The 20,213-nt window shown below is 35.9% G+C and overlaps 1 protein-coding gene across 2 annotated transcripts in view; it reads right to left on the minus strand.

The window, feature by feature from the left end:
• The window catches only part of GPM6A (glycoprotein M6A), a 323,189-nt gene that overhangs the window by 32,180 nt on the left and 270,796 nt on the right, over positions 1-20,213 (minus strand). For both annotated transcript variants that reach the window (XM_058524926.1, XM_058524925.1), the window contains exon 3: positions 6,314-6,470. In XM_058524926.1, coding sequence (XP_058380909.1) covers positions 6,314-6,470 — 157 coding nt within the window. The remainder of the gene's footprint in view (positions 1-6,313; positions 6,471-20,213) is intronic.

Genomic DNA, 20,213 nt, shown 5'->3' on the forward strand with positions numbered 1-20,213 from the left:
AGTTTTTTGTTTTTTTTTGTGAGGAAGATTAGCCCTGAGTTAACATCTGTCACCAATCCTCCTCTTTTTGCTGAGGGAGATTGGTCCTGGGCTAACATCTATGCCCAGCTTCCTCTACTTTATATGTGGGACGCTGCTGCAGTATGGCTTGACAAGCGGTGCGTAGGTCTAGGCCTGGAATCTGAACCCACGAACCCTGGGCCGCTGAAGCAGAGTGTGTGAAGTTAACAACTATGCTATCAGGCTGGCCCCTAAACTAAGATATTTTTATAAGTAGAAATTTAAAATTCATTAGTTATAGTGATATCCTCCCAGAAATTTTCAGTGGCATTAAATTCTAAGAGTAATCTATGTTAATTAAATCAGAAACTGAAGGTTTTGAGTATTCTGCGAAAGGAAAATAGAGGTCTATAGAGTATTATCCTGCTATGTGCAGGTGACTTTATGATAAAATATATTTTAACATGATTATTTTTAATAGAACTATTTTGTTTAGGAAAACATGGATCAGATAATGTCCTATTTCATATCTTTAGTTTTTCTTATTCAATAATAGAACTTTAGATATACTATATATGATGTGACTAGAAAGACACTTTACTTCTGTAGTCTTCCTCATGTAGTACTTCCCTGAAGTCCAAAACCCCACAAGAAAAACATCAGACAAATTTCAATTGAGGTAGAGTCTGGAAAACATCTAACTAGTACTCCCGGAAACTGTCAAGGTCATCAAAAACAAGGAAAGTCTTAGAATGTCACAGATCAGAGTAGCCTAAGAGAGATGACTTAACTGTAATATGGTGTCCTGAATGGGATCCTGCAACGGAATAAGAACATTTGGTAAAAACTAAGGAAATGTGAATAAAGCGTGGCCTTTAGTTAATAATAACATTTCTATATGGGTCACTAATTGTGAGAAGTGTGCCATCCTAATATAAGACGTTAATAATAGGGAAAAATGGGTTTGATAGATACAGAAACTCTACCCTCTTCAGTGTTTTGTAAATCTAAAACTATTCTAAAATTAAAAAATTATTTTTGAAAAAATCCTTCAGGATTTTAAAATATAAAGCGTCATAAATGCTATGAAGTTATATCCTAGGATAATCTGATATGTAGATAAATCCAATGAGAATTAAAATGCCACTGAATATACAAATTAAAAAAAAAGGTTTAGCAGAAGACTATATCTCATGATTTGAGTAATCAAAAGAACAAACAAAACAAAACAAAACTTTGGCTCAACATTTTGAGAAGCTATTTTTATTTGGATTGAATTCCAGTCATGACTTTTGCTGATTTGAGAAGCATTAGCAGGATTCACACTTTTTTTTTCAATTTTTCATTTCCAGCGGCTCTAAGTCTCTTGAATTGAAAAATCTAACACTAGAAGGTTTACACTTTACAACAGAGTTTTCCATTTTGTCGATGTCATCTTACGAGACTAACTGACATTTCCTATCAACTTTTATGCCCCAAATCTGAAAAGAATGCGATCTGTGTTTTGTTTTTTCTTATAATTGATGCACTAGCATTGTTAATATCTGAACAATCACACTGAGATTGGTCCCCTGTCCTAGTATTTACAGTTCAGTTCTGAAACCATGTGTGATATTTACTTCAGATACTCCTGGCAAATGAAATTCTGGTTCCTTCTTCCACAATACAATCAATTTTGAAACATTTTTTCTAAATATTACCACTATGCCTCTTCCCTTCCTTATTTTTTTTTTCCCTACTGAGAAGCCAGTGTTAAAGTGTATTGTTATAATCTGAAAAAACAATGTTGCCTTCTCCAGGTTAGATTTGGAGTATCCTAGAGAGACACTAGGCTTTATTCTAGGAACTCTGTCTTGGCAGTCTTGGATCAAGCATCATTTTTAAAATTTTAATTTCAAAAGACACTGTATTTTAGAGAAAGACCGGAATGCAGAGTTCCTTGATGACAACCTGACTTAGAAAGTTGCCTTAAGACTCTTTACAGTTAGTCACCAAAATAGAAAAGTATCTTAGACTATTGAATTCTTTCCTGTTCCACAGAGCATCCTTCTATTATAAAAAAGAGTCAATTCACAACTGTGGATAAAAGCGAAGTTAAAATGAGAACATCTCTGCAATGAAGGAACTTTCCAGTTATCAACAGAAAGTGGCTGGTGAATTACAAAAGACCCTCACCACCAGATAATTATTCTATTAAATTAGCCCAAATAAACGACAAAATGATAAGGCAAATCTTGATCATGGGGTTAGTGACAGGGGCTTTGTGCAGATGCTTGAATTCAAATCTGGCCCCACCAACCACCAGGTACCCTGAGTAAGTCACTCATCTTCTCGAGGTCGCGGTTTCCTCATCTGTGAAATGAGGGTAATACTCTATCTACTTCACACAGTTGTGTGGAGGATTAGATGCTCTCATATTTTGTAAAGTGTATAGTACAGCTATTGGCACATACAAGCACCTAACAAACATTTGCTATTATTACTATGGACTTATTATTAAAACTTGACTTTAAGCTATGAAAATGAACTGTGAGGTACGACGTATTGAATAGATTTAAAGGTAATTATACAGAGTACTTCTTATAAATACTAGTCTACTACGCTGTGGTCAAAATCTATATACATCTGAGGCTAACAGGAAAGGTATTTAAAAATAAATCGAATACGTTTCTTCATCTGTAAAACAGGGGTAACAATAGCATCTGCTTAATTTCATTGCTTTAAACGTTGGTTATGGCATATTGTTGCTGTTATAAGGCACATTGTTCCTACAAAATTCATATGATTAATTCCTAACCCCCAGTACCTCAGAATGTGACCTTATTTGGAGATAGGGTTTTTACAGACATGAGCAAATTAAAAATGAGGTCATTAGGGTGGGCCCTAATCCAATATAACTAGTGTCCTTTAGAAGGGGAATCTGAGCACAGGCATGCATACAGCGAGAATGCCATGTGAAGATAAAGGCAGTGATCAGAGATGCTTCCATAAGCTTGGAATGCCAAAAATCACCAGCAACCCACCAGAGGCTAGAGGAACAGATTCTTCCTCACAGCCCTCAGAAGGAACCAACCTTGCCAACACCTTGATCTTGGACTTCTAGCCTCCAGAAATGTGAGACCATAAATTTCTGTTGTTTGAGCCACTCAGGTGGTAGTACATTGTTATGGCAGCCCTAGCAAATGAATACACATACTTTGAAAGTCTCCGTTGTTTTATTCAACTCTTAGAGCAGGTAGATTTATGGAAAATAAATATATTAACTTCCACAGACAGTAGCACATTTAAGAACTCTATTACTTCAAAACTATTGGGCTTATAATTCTTAACTGTCAGAACAAGCATAGACAAATTCTGAGATTCATATTGGTATCATAATAGTAATGGGAAATTTTTAGAAATAAGACAACTTAGTGATGGACTCAACAAATATCCCAAGATTTCAAGATAGGAAACACTGCCTGCTTCTCAAGTTGCAATTGAATAAATAAATTATTTGGATTAAAATTTAATAGGGAAGAAATTCAAAGGCAACAAAAATTTCTATATTAATTAAGCTTAATAAATTCATGTTTAATAACATATTTGACTTGTACTCAACTTGGTGCCATTTAATATTTAATTTAAATAAATTTTGTTACTTAAAATATTTTAATAACTTTTCACACAATGTCTTAATAAACTAGTTAACATTGGTTTTCATCCCCAAAGGTTAATACTGTGCTTTTGTGTTTTATGTGCCTCATACTCAGGATTTTGAATGACAGCATTTAAAATTTTGAAATGAACTCGAATTGGTCTTGATACTGCAAGAGAGGAAACACATAATGCAGATCAAGTGATGCTTTCAAGAACATTCATTAAGAAAAGAGAATATTGATTAGCATCCTCTATTCAGTGATATAATGCTGCTTTAAAATTAATTGCATTTGTGCTGATGCAGATTCACTTAGTAACCATTTTATTTTTTATACAGCACAGAGAGATAGAATAACAAGATTCTTTTAGTACCAGTTCTGGAAGCTTTTAATATAATATGATTGTTGCCAAAAAAATTTATTCCACTCTTTAATATTATTCATTATTCTGAATAGAAATGCATTGATCTAGCTTCAAAGGGACATTGTTAAAAGCTAAGGAAGACTGATGAAACAGGTTAAGAGGCATAGAACGTGAAGTAGACTGTAAAATACACTCTATCTACACGGTGGGGAAAAATGAAGCAGAATGGAAATAGGAAAAAAAGGAAGATAAGTAGCAGGAGAGGGTGATTGATAAAACTTTGTCTTTTTTTTTCTCCCCCTGATTCCATGAAGCCACAAGTCCCACATGATAAGCAAGCCGGGTGTCGGGGGGGAGAGAGGGTTGCAGGGTTCTGCAGCGCTGCAGCCATTATTTACTTCTGGGCCAGGGGAACCAGTCCCCTTCACACAGGGAGTGGCCATATGGCCGGGGCATGCTCGAGGCCGCACCCACTGCACTGCATTGCTGCTTCTGCTGTATGCACAAGAATGCAGCTTCTGCCTCTGCCTCAGTTCTGCTCATTCCCTGGGAGGCAGAGGGGGTGCTAAAGGAGTGGGTGGGGGCATCTTGGGGGGCTGGCTCCCTGCTGCATCGCCTCTGGAGGAGCCCACGCAGCTGCTGCCACCCTTCTGGTCTGTTGAGTGGGACTGGTGACACAATTGTTACTATTATAGAAAAAATGTTTTTTTCTATGTTTTTCTATGTGTTTTTCATGTTTTTGCTTTAAAAATTTTTATTTGAGATATCTTTGAGAGGTTTGAATGGCAAGTAAGTAATTATTAATTGTACATAGACATGCATTTTCTCCTGTGATTTTTTACTTCTGCGTACAATCCTATGAAGTGATTTCACGGTTCTCAATGACACAGCATAATCACAGGTACTCTTCCCGGCACAGGTTACTCCCCACTGGTAAAACTGTGCCTGGAGACCTTTTTTCTCTATCATTTCACCAGTGCTTTAGAATCATGGACTCTTTGAGCCGGAACAAGCTTTAGAGATGATCTAACGTCTTCATTCTGTAAGTGAGTGAGCTGTGATGCAGAGGAGCGAAGGGATTTGCTCAGGCCCACAGGTGGTACCATAATGACACTGTCCCAATTACAGGGCAAAGCCTATCGTTAATTGACTTCACTATACTCTATTGGCAGAGTTTAAATGAATCCAAAATCAGAACTTGCCTTCTTAATAGAGAAATTGCTTAAGTATCGCTGACAATCGGCCCACGGAATATTCGTATTTTACTTTTTTAACTAACCCAAGACCTTTAACTTAACTTCCTCCAGATCTATAATTTGACATCACTGATCCTAAAAACTTAGGTATTACAATAAGCATTGTCTCAAAAAGGAAATGAGTCTTACAAGAAATTATTCCAGAGACAACTACAAGTACCCACAACACAAGCAAACTATTTTATCAGATTATTATCACTACTGACACTGAGCAGCATAATAGAACTTGTAACAAGCTGGTAAAAAAATAATGTTTGGTAGTTAACAGGTATTTTTGAACTTTTCTGTAAGACTGAAATAAATTATATCATTCCTTACTAGAGACATCTTACTTAATATTAAATATATGCTGTAATTAAATACGTGTTCTTATGTAACGTTGGAAAAATAGAAAAGCATGTTAGTCAAGGATGGAAGCTCTAATGTTTCTTTTTAGGAAAATTATTCTTCATAAAAACACAAAAGTACTTTCAACTATATTTCTCTTACTTTTCACCACCTGTGTGCTTTAATAGAAATACAGGCTTTGTCTGCATTGCATTAGCTCTAGAGTGTGACTGTAAGTTTGATTTACCATTAAATATTATATCAATAAGAATTTAAAAACTAAATTAGTATAATTCTTATCATATCAATATTAAACAGAAATTACATGATATAGTTGCTCTAAATTTATAGTAAAATACAGAGACATGTATTTAAGTAGGAGAGACACATGTATTGTCTATAAATTGCAGATGGATTTTTCTGTTATTCTAAATATTGTACGGGAACCCCAAAGCCCTTTGGGAAAAAAGTCATGAGACAAGCATCAGTTTTGTGGCCTCTAGAAACAAAACTAAGTGTGTTGCCTATGATTTCAGAATGTGAAACTGAATTTTCACACGGCATAATCTTAATTTAGAAAATAATATTATTAAGATTTAAGACAACCATCATAGGAGGGAATGTTACTGTGTTAAAAAAATACTTTAATTCTTGGCAGATGAATACAAACACCTGTGTGCTATTGAAATAAACCCACATTAAACCCTGAGCATAGACAAATAACATACCCAGGCGCTCACGCATCTGCCGCAAGTGGTGATTTTGAAATCCCCATAGAGATCTTTGATGGCACCAGTTGTGAAGAAACCTTCCACCATCAGCAAAATGCCGTACACAAAGAATGCAGCTGCGATGCCATAGATCACATACTTGAAGATGTCAATCCTGGCGGAGAAGAAACAAAGTGATTTATTTCAATAACTCTTCAAGGCGGATCTGCAACAATTGATTCTCCCATGCTCATGGTTCCTTTGGAATGAAAGCTATAGAATATTTCTGTCCATAATGGAAGTTGGATATGAAAACATGTTTGCTTTATATGCCTAATGTTTGTATGTGCATTTTGTTCTGCCACTTCTAGTATTTGTTGACAACGGCTTTGCACATTTGTATGTTTCGTCCTTTTACCTCCCAGCTTCTCCTCTGGTTCACATCAACGTAGTTTTGGATAAGCAGTGAATCCCATTCCTAAAGGACTTTGCTGAAATTCATTTGATAAGTGGGATAATCATCACACAATTTCTCTAATTATGACAAAATATCAAATATAAAGATTTACTTATGTAACACTGAGTTTTTAAAACATAAAAGAGGAAAAAAGCTTTATGGTTAATGATGCGTTTATTTTTTTTTTATTTTTTATTTTTTTTGTGAGGAGATCAGCCCTGAGCTAACATCCGCCAATCCTCCTCTTTTTTTGCTGAGGAAGACTGGCCCTGGGCTAACATCGGTGCCCATCTTCCTCCACTTTATATGGGACGCCGCCACAGCATGGCTTACCAAGCAGTACCTCGGTGTGCGCCCAGGATCCGAACCAGCGAACCCCCGGCCGCCGCAGCGGAGCGCGCGCACTTAACCGCTTGCGCCACCGGGCCAGCCCCGTGATGCGTTTATTTTTGATAAAATGGCTACCCCATATTTTTCTTATTATAAATAGTCAATCGTAACTGTGTTTTATTTCACACTTACTGTAAAGCATCACTAATATTTTCTGCTGATGATAATGTCAATAATGAAAAAATTATGGTTTTATAGATGTGATAATTTTGACAACTAAGCCTTTTAGGCAGAATCACTAATGGATATTACATGGACTTGAGCCTGAGCCAAGTTATAGCATAGTTCCACAGAGGAACGGAAAGGTATTCTCTCTTTTCTCACAATTGAGTGCCCATGTACTTAAGGGGGAGAGACACATGTATTGTCTATAAATCACACATGGATTTTTCTGTTATTCTAAACATTATATGGGAATCCCAAAGCCCTTCAGAAAGAAAAAATCATAAATTAATCAGTTTTGCTGCCTCCAGAAACAAAACTAGTTTTGTGTAGCCATGGTACGTGGAGAGGCATATGTATTAGCTCTAGTTCTGTATTTGCAGTTGTTATCCCTTTGTAAAAAAATTGTTCTTTATTTCATATTGTCAAGCTTGATTTTTACTCTCTCCTCTCATTAATTAGAGCGAGTGGAGTAGAGAGGGAGGCAGCAAATGATAGAGAGATCCTGCTGACTTTAAACAAGGGGGAAATGAGGGCACAGAGAGCTCATTCATGCTGATGGAGATTTAGAAACTCTGGATGCTATGACAATATTTTAAAAATAATACACATAATAGCATAAGTGAATTTGTTGCACATAAAATGAACGAGAAGAGCTTGCTAATGTTCAGTGCACCAGAGCAATTTTTTAGTGACTGATTTCCACTGTCTGAAAAATCTAAATATTGCACGATTCTCTTTGTCAAGGGCAACGATGCAGATGATGTTAATTGTGTAAGCCTGTCATGCATGTGAAAGAATCTGAGGATGTCAACTCACAGATCTAATTTGACATCATAAATACTTTAAAGAGTTTGGTTTAATGGGCTTTTCCATAAAATTTTTAGGTTAAAAATGACTTTAAAATATATTTGTAGATAATTTCAAATTTACAAAAAAATTTGCAGAAAATGAATAGTACAAAGAAAAATTGTACATCCTTTATCTATTTTATAACATTTTACCTCATTTACCTTACTGTTTTCTTGTGTTTCTCTTTCTCTCTCTTTCTGGATAATTACATCTGAACATAGACAGATTTTCCACAGTACGGTTAACAACTTCAGGAAATAGAACTTTGATATAATACTGTGTCAAATCTATTATTTTTATTCCAGTTTTATCATTGGACTGACCCAATGATAAACTTTATGGCTTCTCCCTAACCAATATGGGATCCAGTCTAGGGGTTAGTGTTGCATTTATTTGCCATGTATTTTTTTTTTTTTAAGAGGTTCAGTCTCTCTCTTTTTTTTTTTTTTTTGAGTAAGACTGGCCCTGAGCTAACATCTGTTGCCAATCTTCTTCCTTTTTACCTTTTATCTCCCCAAAGCCCCAGTGGATAGTAGTATGTCATAGTTGTACATCCTTCTAGTTACTCTATGTGGGATGCCGCCTCAGCAAGGCTTGATGAGTGCTTGCGTAGGTCTGCACCCGGAATCTGAACCTGCAAACCCCAGGCCGCCAAAGCAGAGCGCGCAAACTTAACCACTGCGCCGCCAGGACGGCCCCTGCCATGTCTCTTTAGTGTCCTTTAATCCAGAACATTCCCACAGCCTTTCTTTGTCTTTATGACATTACCATTATTGAGGAATGCAACGCCACTCCCTCCTTATTAAATAGAATGCTCTTCCTTTTGAGAGTGTCTGATGTTTCCTCATGATTAGATTCAGATTACTCATTCTTGGCTAGAATAGCCTATAGGTGATATTCTGTTCGTTTGCCCCTCAGTAGTTATGCTAATTTTGATCATCTCGTCAAGATGATGTCTCATTTCTGTACTGGCTTCTGAGTTTGTCTCTCTCAAAACTCCCCTGGCCTATCTCTCATAAGGATACACGTGATTGCATTTAGGGCCCACCTGAACGTTCCAGGATAAGCTTCTCCTCTCAAGATCTTTAACTTCATCACAATTTACACCACATAAGGTAAAATTCACTCTTTGTCAAATAAGGTAATATTCATAGGTTTCCAGGGTTAAGAAGTGAATACATTTGAAGGGAAGCATTTTTTTAACCTACCACAGTAGAAGAAGCCAGGTGAGTAAAGGCAGCAACTTGGAGCATTAGAAGAATACATAGAAGCTGAAAGGAAAAGCATCTTTCTAGGTTCAAAGAAGGGACTAGAGCCCATTTCCATACGACCTAAAATAAATGTACACACACACACACACACACACACACACACACACACACAATCTTTTACTGATTGTTTTCACTTCAATCTATAAGTTATTTAGTAAAATTGCTATGTTTCCTAATAAACTCTTGATAAATAGGAATAAATGGATGTTTTCATTTATATATAAACATCACAACTCTAAACCCAAAATATTACCCAATGAGGCATTCACACTAAAGTCAGGAACAAGAAAATCAAGGATAATCTCTGCTTCTATTTAACATTATTCTGGATGTATTTGCCAATTCAATTAGATTAGGGAAAATTATCAGGGACATAAGAATTGGAAAACAGGAAATAAAACTACCTCTATTTGTGGATGACATGATGGTGTACCTGGAAAATCTTAGAGAATCAGTGATAAAATTAATTCAAATAATAAGAGAACTCAGCAAGGTAGCAGGATATAAAATTTACATGCAAAAATCAATAGCATTTATATAGACAAATAATAACCAGTTTGAAGATGTACTAGGAAAATTTGATTTACAGTGGCCACAACAGGTTAAATAATAAACTTAACAAGAAATGCTCAAAATTTACATGAATTAAACTGCAAAATACCTCTGAAAGATAAAAAAGTAGACTTGAACAAATGAAAGGTGTCTGAAATGTTAATACTCTCAAAATTAATACATACACTAAATGCACTTTAATAAAATTTCAGAAGAAGAGAAGATACTGTGAAGATGTAGGCAGAGATTGGAGTGATGTGGCCTCAAATGAAGGAATGCCAGCAACCACCAGAACCTGGAGGAGGCAAGGAACAGAATCTTCCCTAGAGTCTCAGGATGAGGTGCAGCCCTCTTTTCCCCTCTTGTTGTCTTCCTTTCTATTTCATTTATTTTTTGTAGTGACATGCTTTGATTCCTTTCTTCTTTTCTTTTGTGTATCTACTATAGGTATTTTCTTTGTGGTTACTGTGGTGCTTACATAAAACATAGCTAACAATCTATTGTAAGCTGATAACAGCTTAACTTCAATCATATGCAAATACACTAAACTTTTACTTCTCTCCCCCACACACTTTATGTTATTGATATCACACATTACATCTATTTTTTTTTTTTTGTCTGAGGAAGATTGGCCCCGGGGCTAACATCCGTCCTTGCCCATCTTTCTCTACTTTATATGGGATGCCACCACAGCATGGCTTGACAAGAGGTATGTTGGTCCAAGCCCAGGATCAAACCCAAGAACCCCGGGCTGCCAAAGCAGGGCATGCAAACAATCACTACACCACTGGGCCGGCCCTACATCTTTTTATATTACGTATTAACATATTTTTACAGCTATAGCTTTTTTTTTGTATATTTTTGTCTTTTAAATTCTATGCTAGAATTAAAGGTGACTTGTGCACTACGATTACAGTACTACAGTACTCTGTATTTGTCTATATGTTTACCTTTATCAGAGAGCTTTATATTTTCATAGACTTTTGTGTTGCTATTTAAAGTCCTTTCATGTCAACTTGAAGGGCTCCCTTTAGCATTTCTTGTACAGCGATTCTAGTGGTGATAAACTCTCTCGGCTTTTTTTAATCTGGGAAATTGTTTATTTCTCCTTCATATTTGAAGGACACATTTGACATATATAATATACTTGATTGGTAGTTTCTTTCTATCAGCAATTTGAATATATCACCCCACTCCCTCTGGCCCCCAACGTTTCTGCCAAGAAATCCATTTAAAGTCTTATGGGGTTTCCCTTACAGGTGAAGAGTTGCTTTTCTCTTGCTGCTTCCAAAATTCTGTATTTCACATTTGACAATTTGATTATAATATGTCTTGGTGTGGATTTCTTTGAATTTATCCTAGTTAGAGTTCTCTGATGTTCTCAAAACTAGATGCCCATTCCCTTACCCAGATTTGGAAAGTCTTCTGTCATTATTTCTTTAAATAAGTTTTCTTCCCCTTTCTCTCCTCTCCTTCTGTGACTCTCATAATGTACATATCAGTCCACTATGTGGTGTCCCATAGTCCCTTTGGCTTTCTTCACTCTTTTTCATTCTTTTTTTTCTTTTTTTTTCTCTGACTGGATAATTTCAAATGACTTGTCTTTGAGTTTGTAGCTTCTTTCTTCTGCTTTATCAACCTGCTTTTGAGCCCCTCTAGGGAATTTTCAGTTCATTTATTCAACTCCAAAATTTCTGTTTGGTGCTTTTTTATATTTTCTGTCTCTTTGATGATATTATCATTTTGTTCATGCATTGCTTGTTTGAGTTTTTAGAGCATCTTTACAATGGTTATTTTGAATTCTAAGTCATGTAATTCATATAGATCCATTTCTTTAAGGTTGGTTTCTGGAGATTTATTTTGTTCCTTTTTTGAGTGATGTTTCCCTGTTCCTTCAGGTGTCTTGGAACTTAGTGTTGGACTCCATGCATTTGTAAAAATAGCTACTTCTCTAGTCTTGAAGGAACTAGATTTGTATAGAAGAAGACTCACTAATCAACCTAGCTAAACATTCTGGGGGCCTCTCAAACCTTTCGTGGGGAGATATGACTTCAAAAGGCCCATGTATGCAATTTCTCAATTAGAGAGCCTTGCTGCTTTCTTTATCAGGAGCTCATAATCTTACTCCTTCTGGTGAATATCTGTGCCGCGACAAGTTCTGGTTCGACATCAGCAAGCTGCCCTGATCTCTCCTGCTCTCAGTTGCCACCAGGCATCTAAAGTATGCCAGCTCCCTATCACCACCCCGAGTTAGAAAAGACAGATATCATCACTCTGGTAGCTGGAACACTGGACACAACTCCACTCCTCTCCCTCCAAAAGGAGAATCCTCAAGTTGTGTGCTGTCTCCCAATCATGCTGATCTGTGCCACTGCAGCAAGCTGCTCCCCACCTTCTTTGTTCTCAGTGATCCCCAGACATCCAAAGACACCAGTTCTTCAGGGCTCCCAATGAGGCAAGACAGAAACCAGTTCCTTGCGCAGCCCTTGGAAAAGCCAGAACATTGGATGCATGCTCCACTTTTTCCCCCCAAAGGAGAAGTCATGAAGTAGGGCATTCTCAACTGGCACTGAGCTGTGTTTGTTTGCTGTTAGAAACTAATGCAGGTAAAGTGAACTTGGTCTACTTACCCATTTCAGTGTGGCTGTTTTTGGCTTTGTGCTTGTCTGGGGTATTACAACTTCTTAACTGGATTCTGGAAATAAAGGTATTTTGGTCCACATCTCATAACACTATTGATAAGCTGGTGTTTCTGTGTGGGAACAAGCACTGGAATTCCCATTCCACCATCTTGCTGACATCAGTCCTCCCAAATTCATGTTTAATTTAGGTAGAATTCATGTGTGCTTCAAGTCTGGCATTTATACTGGAAGTATAGTTGCAAATTATTGATGACAATTACATAGCAATTATTAACCCTTTAGTTTTAGCTTTCCAAAATTTAGCTCAAACACTGTGTAAGGGTATCTGGTAGTAAATACTACAATAAAGGGGCCTAGCTATGAATTAATTTGCTATGGCTGCTCCAACAAATTACCACAAACTTGGTGGTTTAAAACATCACACATTTATTTTCTTACAGTTCTGGAGGTCAGAAGTTTGAAATCAATTTCACTAGATTGAAATCAAAATGTTGGCAGAGCTTCACTTCTTCCAGAGACCATACGGAAGATTTTCCTTATACTTTTCACCTTCTGTGCATTCCTTGGCTAATAATCCCTTCTCCATCTTCAAAGGCAATAAGTAGCCCCTTGTTTCAATAGTCACATTACCTTCCTCTCTGGTCAAATATCTCTTTGCTTCCCTCTTATAAGGATACTTGTGTTTAGATTTAGGGCCCACTCAGATAATCCAAGAGGATCACCCCACCTCAAGATCCTTAACTTAATTTCAACTTCAAAATCTCTATTGCATATAAAGTAAGTCTCAAGTTCCAGGGATTGGGTTCTGGTTATCTTTGAGGGTCATTATTTAGACTTCAATAAGTTATATACTTTATTGAAGCTGATTGTTAATTTCTCGACATTCAAATATTCTTACCTAAAGTTTTTCTTCAAAAAATCTGAGGATGGAAATTTCCTAATCTTACATTCAAAAATGCATTTCAAAATTTTAAATCATGAAAATATTTTAATTATAATATATTTGACATTACCTTACTGGCTTGAATCTCTCTACTTGAGCAAAAAAGTAATTGTTTATAAACATGCAATATATGAACTTAGAACAAAGAACTTCAAATAAGATATTAGGAAAATTAAACTTTTTTCATGTATAAAAATGAGTTTTCCGTCAGTGCTCTGTCAACAAAATGCATTAATAGCCCTCTAATCGTGATGTCACTGATTTTATGTCCATGGTAGGGTGAAATATCAGAGAATCATTACTAGCTCTGACCTTTACTACACTACTTTCACTTTCCAAAGTAACAATCCACATTATCCTACTTCTTAAGGAATTGATGGAAGTACTTAACCTGTTTTCTAAATGCAAACTTTCAAATTTGACAATGTTTCTGTAAACAACAGTTTTACTGATAGTAAAGTAATATATGTTCATTATAGAAAAAATGAAAATAAAACCAGAAAAACACAGACTATTCACTATTTATCTTCCCAGTTTTTTCATATGAATTATAACTCATTCCAAAAGTTATGATTATTATATACTGCTGTGCAAAATTCATTTTTAGTCAATATATTATGAATATTTAAAACTATTACATAAGATTATCAAGATTTTTTAAAGATTATGGCACATTCTATCATTTGAAGGTTTCATGTTATATTTTACCAATTCTCTACTTTTGTTCAGTGGTAGGAAGGCTAATAGACCCCCTGGATTTTCATATCTAATCTCCAGAACCTGCAAATATGTTACCTTGGTAAATGGGACTTGGAAAACATGATTAAATTAATGATTTTGATATTTGGAGATTATCCTGAGTTATCTGGGTGGGCCCTATATAATCACAAAGGTCTTGATAAGTGAAAGAGGGATGCAGGAGAGTCAGGGTCAGACTCAGAGAGAGATCTGAAGATGCTACACTGCTGGCTTTGAAGATGGAAGGGGGCCATAAGCCAGGGAATGCAGGTGGCCTCTGGAAAGTAGAAGAAGTAAAAATATGGATTCTCCCTTAGAGCCTCCAGATGAAATACAATCCTGCCAATACCTTGATTTCAGCCCATTTCAATAAGCCCAGTAAGACTCATTTCAGGCTTCCAACCTCCAGAACTGCAAAAAAATAATGTCTGTGTTTTTTTAATCAACTAAATTTGTTGTAATTTGTTACAGCAGCAATAGGAAACTAATGCATCACTCTTACAAACAGCATGGTAATAATGATCATTTTACATAAATCTTTTTTCATTTTAGATAAATCTTTTTTCATAGTGTAGGTTTTTTTATGGGATAAATTCCTAGAAATTTTTATGGTATATATTGTCAAAATGGTGTTCAGAATGTCTGTACCAAAATAAAGATGCATTGATAACAAGGAAGAGAGCCTGTTCTTTCTTTGTTTTCCAATACTAGGTATTATCATTTAATTTTTCTGATAAATTGATAGTTAAAAAACCATGGTATCATTTTAATTAATGTTCTCAGTTTAGTCCTGTGGATGAACACGTATTTACAAGTTATGAATCATTTGTATTCTTTAATGCAATACGTTTTTATATTTTGCCAATTTTTTCTGTTAGAATATGTGTCTTTTTGTTGTTGAAATAATTCCAGATTTGTTAAAATTAAGAACTCTTGTCATGTAAGCGGTAAATATTTTTCTCAGATTTTGCATATCTTTTAATGTTTTTTAAATAATACTTTAATGAGTAAAATGTAATTTATATTATGTCAAATCTATAAATCTTTTCTTTTGTGATTTCTTACAATGTTTACATACTTCTTGCCCCATAATAAGTGAAATCTTAATCTATCTTTTCTTCTAATTTTACAAATCAGTTCACTCTTAAATTTTAACTTTCACTGCATCTGAAAGTTTTTTGGTAAAAATGTGAGTAGGGACATAATTTTATATATACTTATAAGTACTTAACATGTATGTCTGTGCCAATACCATATAGTATTAATTATTGTAGCTTCTCCACTCTGTCTATTTCATTACCTGATGCATCCTAGAAACCAGCTCAAGTACTACCATTCTCTGATTCACATCTGTCTAGTCTGATGTGGATGGCACTTTGCTAACCTATCTTTCCTATGTGAAAAGGAAATTGCAGAAAACTTGAGGAAAAGGAATTTGTCTTGTTCTACCTTGTATCCCTAAAGACTAGTCTAGTGATTAGCACATAGTACAACCCAGTAATTTTTGCTGAATAAATGAATTCATTAAAAGACAAACCAGACAAGAGATAAGCCTGAAAAAAGATATCTACATATTTGAAAACAAGAATATTATAGAAATATAATGAATTCAAAGAGTTTTAAATATGTTTCCATACTTGATACTCACATTCACCCAACTAGTGAAATAGGCACTAATACTAAGATAGCTGTTCTTGAATAAAAAAGACTAAGGTTTGGTAAATGAATTATAGATTGTAAACATGTCAGAATTGCAAGTTCATTGCCAGCCTTGTTGAATACCTTCACTTACAGGCAAATCACTACATTCCAAGGCAGCCCAAGTACTCTTTAGAAAACTCTGACTTTTGCAAAATTCTTTTATACTGAGCCAAAAAACTATTTCCCAATAAACTGGAATCCATTGGCCCAAATCTCTCTCTGAAGCACAAAGAGCAAAGCAAGTTTCCTTCTACCCGATAATCTTTCAAATGCTATTTGAATGAAATCATCATGTTCTTATTTGTAAATATTTTTTCCTATAAGTTGCTGTATTCCTGGGTGTTAGAAAAGAGAATAGAAATTAGATTCATGAATTCTAATCCAGTCTAAAACTTACTCAGTTGCTTACGTTGGCTGAAATATCTACTCTAGTCAAATAGTCATCAGTAGGAGTATTATAAGGTAAGTAGGGTGAGTCCAGGGACAATTAGACTTTAGAAAGCATGATAGTGGGCATTAAAATTATGATACAGCTTCAGGGAAGACATCATCATCATTATGATCACCATCATGTTCCTAAACAGTTGTATACTGCTTATCATGTGCAGCTGTGTTATAATTGTTTTGAAGTGTCAACTCATTTTATCCTTGAACAACCTTAGGAAGCTAGGCAGCATTAGTAGGTCCCTCTTACTGATGAGGGACTGAGGCACACAGGTTAAGTGACTTGTCCAGGGTAAGGTAGGTAGAAAGCTGCAGAGACCACAGAGACCATGGAACAAACCCGAAGAGTTTCGCCCCAGGATCAGTGTCCTTACCCACCACACTATGTTGTCTCTCTTTCTAAATTCCTCATGGTTTATGCATTTGGTTTCGTTGTTGTTGTTTTATATTAGTGGGTTTTTTATTTAAAACACTCATTTGAGGACTACTAGTCTGGCTGAAATATTGCATAAGGAGATGCTCACTCTTTATTACAACAGACCTTAGGAATTTAGTATGGTTTTCTAACATAAGTTCTAGCTAGGGCTGAAATTATTTTTGACTCTCCAAGACTAATCAGTAACCTTACATCAATACTAACTTGTCTGATCTTCAAGCTTCTTATAAGTAGAAGATTTCAGCAATCTGATTGGCTTGTCAACCCCCTAGGTCAGAACAGATGGTTTGCCCACTGCTGTGATTTCTGTCAACCTGCGAAACTGGCTTTGTCTTGTCATGAATTCCTGCTTTCTTCCCCTTCTCACTCCCATCTATTAAGCTACTAAGAATTGTTTTCTCTTTCATTAACTTCCAAGGAATAAAAATGAACTACAAGCAGACATATAGATTTACACACATATGAGGTTAGTTGAGGGCAAAACCAATATATCTATTTTATCTGAGCTCACTGCCCACTTTTGTTTTAGGCAAATAGGGGTGAATTTTTATGTGTGCATTAGATATCAAAGAATTCATTATTTAGTAAACTCAGTTTTTGATGCATTGACCTCAAGTCACAGTCATAAAATTTGGAAAATAAAATATATTCACTCTTGAAATCAATGATATCAGATGCCAGACCCTCACTATAATTTGTCAAAACCCAAATAGAGTCCCTGTCTAATAAATTATGGGAGGTATATTTGTGAATAAGGCTGTCCTTTGCTCAGTCCTCAGGGGAATTATTCAAGGAGCCAAGTCACTTAGCAACAGTAGTGGTTTGGATTGTTGGATATCTAATTTTCTAACCAGTTTTCATATTTCATTGTCCTATATGCATCTGCTTTGCAGAAGTAAAATACCTACCCTACTTCTTGCTCACTCAGTCAAATGAAACTTACGGAGCACAATAATAACACCTTGCCAAGGGGCTCTCAGATAAGAAAGTCTGAATCCCAAATCAGAACACAGATCTCCTAATCACATAGCAGAAAGTAGCAGAGCAGTGAGCTGCTTCCAGTGTTGAGGGGGCCTAAATGGCTATGCCAAATGAATAGAAGTTGTGGTTAGAATGTAGGTGCATCCCTCAATGCGAGCAATGGGTTCAGTTACACACTCATTGCCACAACAAGTTGGAGCCAACAAATGACCAGGGACTCGAAGGACTAAACTGACAGATTAAGGGATGAGAAGCTTCTGGGAAACTGAGTAGATGAGGAGGGATAGAGTTATACTTAAAAATACATCAATGGATCACAAAGTCTTTGAGAAGTTCACTCTTTTTTCTCTCTACAGGGTTCTCCACATCTCAAATTGAATATGACAAAATGATTTAATGGGCAACATTAGCCAAAGATGTAGGAGCTACACTTCAGATCACCTGCCATTGGTGAGGGCTGATGGTATTTAGAATTCTATGTCTAAAATATAGATTGCATGAGAATGGAGGTTATTTACAAACTTATTTATGAGAAGTAGGTTTCGCTGCTAGACAGATGATTAGTGAAATGGAACAGTCATATTTCAGTGCGGTTGCCCTTCATATGTCTCTCTGTAGACTGGGAGATATTGACCCCATTGAGATATGTGTTTGTGTTTAAGAGGAAAGAGACGGTGAGGAGACAGAGAGAGAGAAGCTGAGATAAAGAAGGGAGTAACTCCTCAGATCCTGAGGAGCACAGGTGGAAGACGGGCCTTGGGCCATTGGTTTTATCATTTAGTTCACATATCCAGCCAACAGGTTTCTTTTCCTTTTTAAGTATATGAGGTAGGAGTGCTTAATTTAGTTGAATCAAGCACGAGAACTATGGAGAAAAATACAGACTCTCTGTAAATTACTGAAGTTGGTCAACAAGTCTTTTCTTCACAATCATTCTCTTACACATTCTTTTCCAAACAGCTTATTTCCAAGCAACTTGTATTGTCTGCAAACATATCTCTCGCTCACCTGTGCTTTATATTTCCTTATTTCACTTCCTGTTTCTCCCTCACCTTGTCTATTCCTCTGACGTCCCTACAAGGCAGCCTGCCACAGGGTAATCTCCACCTCCTCTAGACCTTTAAGTGATTTTTGAATGTATCGATTGGCACTAACTGTACCCAGTAGTTTATGGCACCTATCTTCCCTCTGGTTTTTCATGAAGTGTTTGCTGACAGGGAGAGAGTCTTACTTCATTTGGTAGCTGCACTGGGCCAAAATAAGGAATTTTAGTTATTTGAAATATGAAAAGACAGATAATATGAGCTCTTGCTTTTATTCCAATCACAATGGTATTCTACCCATTCCAAAAATGCATAATATATATATTTATTTCCAGTATGACAGACCAAAGGTAGAAGTACCAAATTAATCAAATGATTTCCGATTTCTCTTCTGAGCTCCCACACATACGACTCCTTCAGAGCGTTAGTAGAGCTCTGTGATATATCGAAGTTTGCTGTCTAAATGTGGAATAAATATCTTGACTATTGGTTTCATCACCTCATGCCACTTGTCAGACTTATGATTTCTTACAAACTTCTATAACTAAAGTTAGCAATTTGGATGTAGTCTAAATATAGAGGATCTGTAGATTTTAAGGACATCTGTGGTAGCTTAAAATAACGCACAGTGAAAACATACTTTGTCCAGTGTAGGCTGAGACAAAACTGAAAAGAAAATGTCAGTTTTACCACATTAAAGTATGACCATGCAATCATTTTCTTAAGGCTCTCTGCAAACTAACCTGCAATAATCCAAAGCATTTTCAGATAGTGTAATTATATACCCAATGATGAATATCATTTATAAACTCAGGGATCAATTCATGCTATATAGCTAATGTAATGGAAATTGATCAACTGTCTACTACAGGCTTAAAGAATTCAATTTAATGGATAGAGCTAATTTTTCAGAACTAATTTTCAAAATAAAGTCACATTGGGAAATATAAGGAGAGTGATATAATTCCTTCACCTTTTGTAGGTCATGACTTTTTAAATTTGCTATTAATTCTCCATTTCCACTTGTCAGTGACATTGATGAAGCTCTAAATTGACACTTCAGCATTAGGGACTATGTTTATAAATAATGTTAATTTTTAACTGAGTGGCTAATCAACTTCCTCCTCCTCTTAATCACCGTGTGTGTGTGTGTGCGTGTGTGTGCAGGGAGGTGGTTGCCCAGTCTCACACATTTGCTTTGTTATATTTCTTATTTTCTGCCCATTGTTTCTCAAATTTGAAGTGGCAATATATTTTAGACAAACATAAATATTTCAGCTTTCCTTTTCCTAAAAATTTAGGTATG

This window comes from Diceros bicornis, chromosome 29 (assembly GCF_020826845.1).
Source record: "Diceros bicornis minor isolate mBicDic1 chromosome 29, mDicBic1.mat.cur, whole genome shotgun sequence".
In the NCBI taxonomy this organism is placed as follows: domain Eukaryota; kingdom Metazoa; phylum Chordata; class Mammalia; order Perissodactyla; family Rhinocerotidae; genus Diceros; species Diceros bicornis.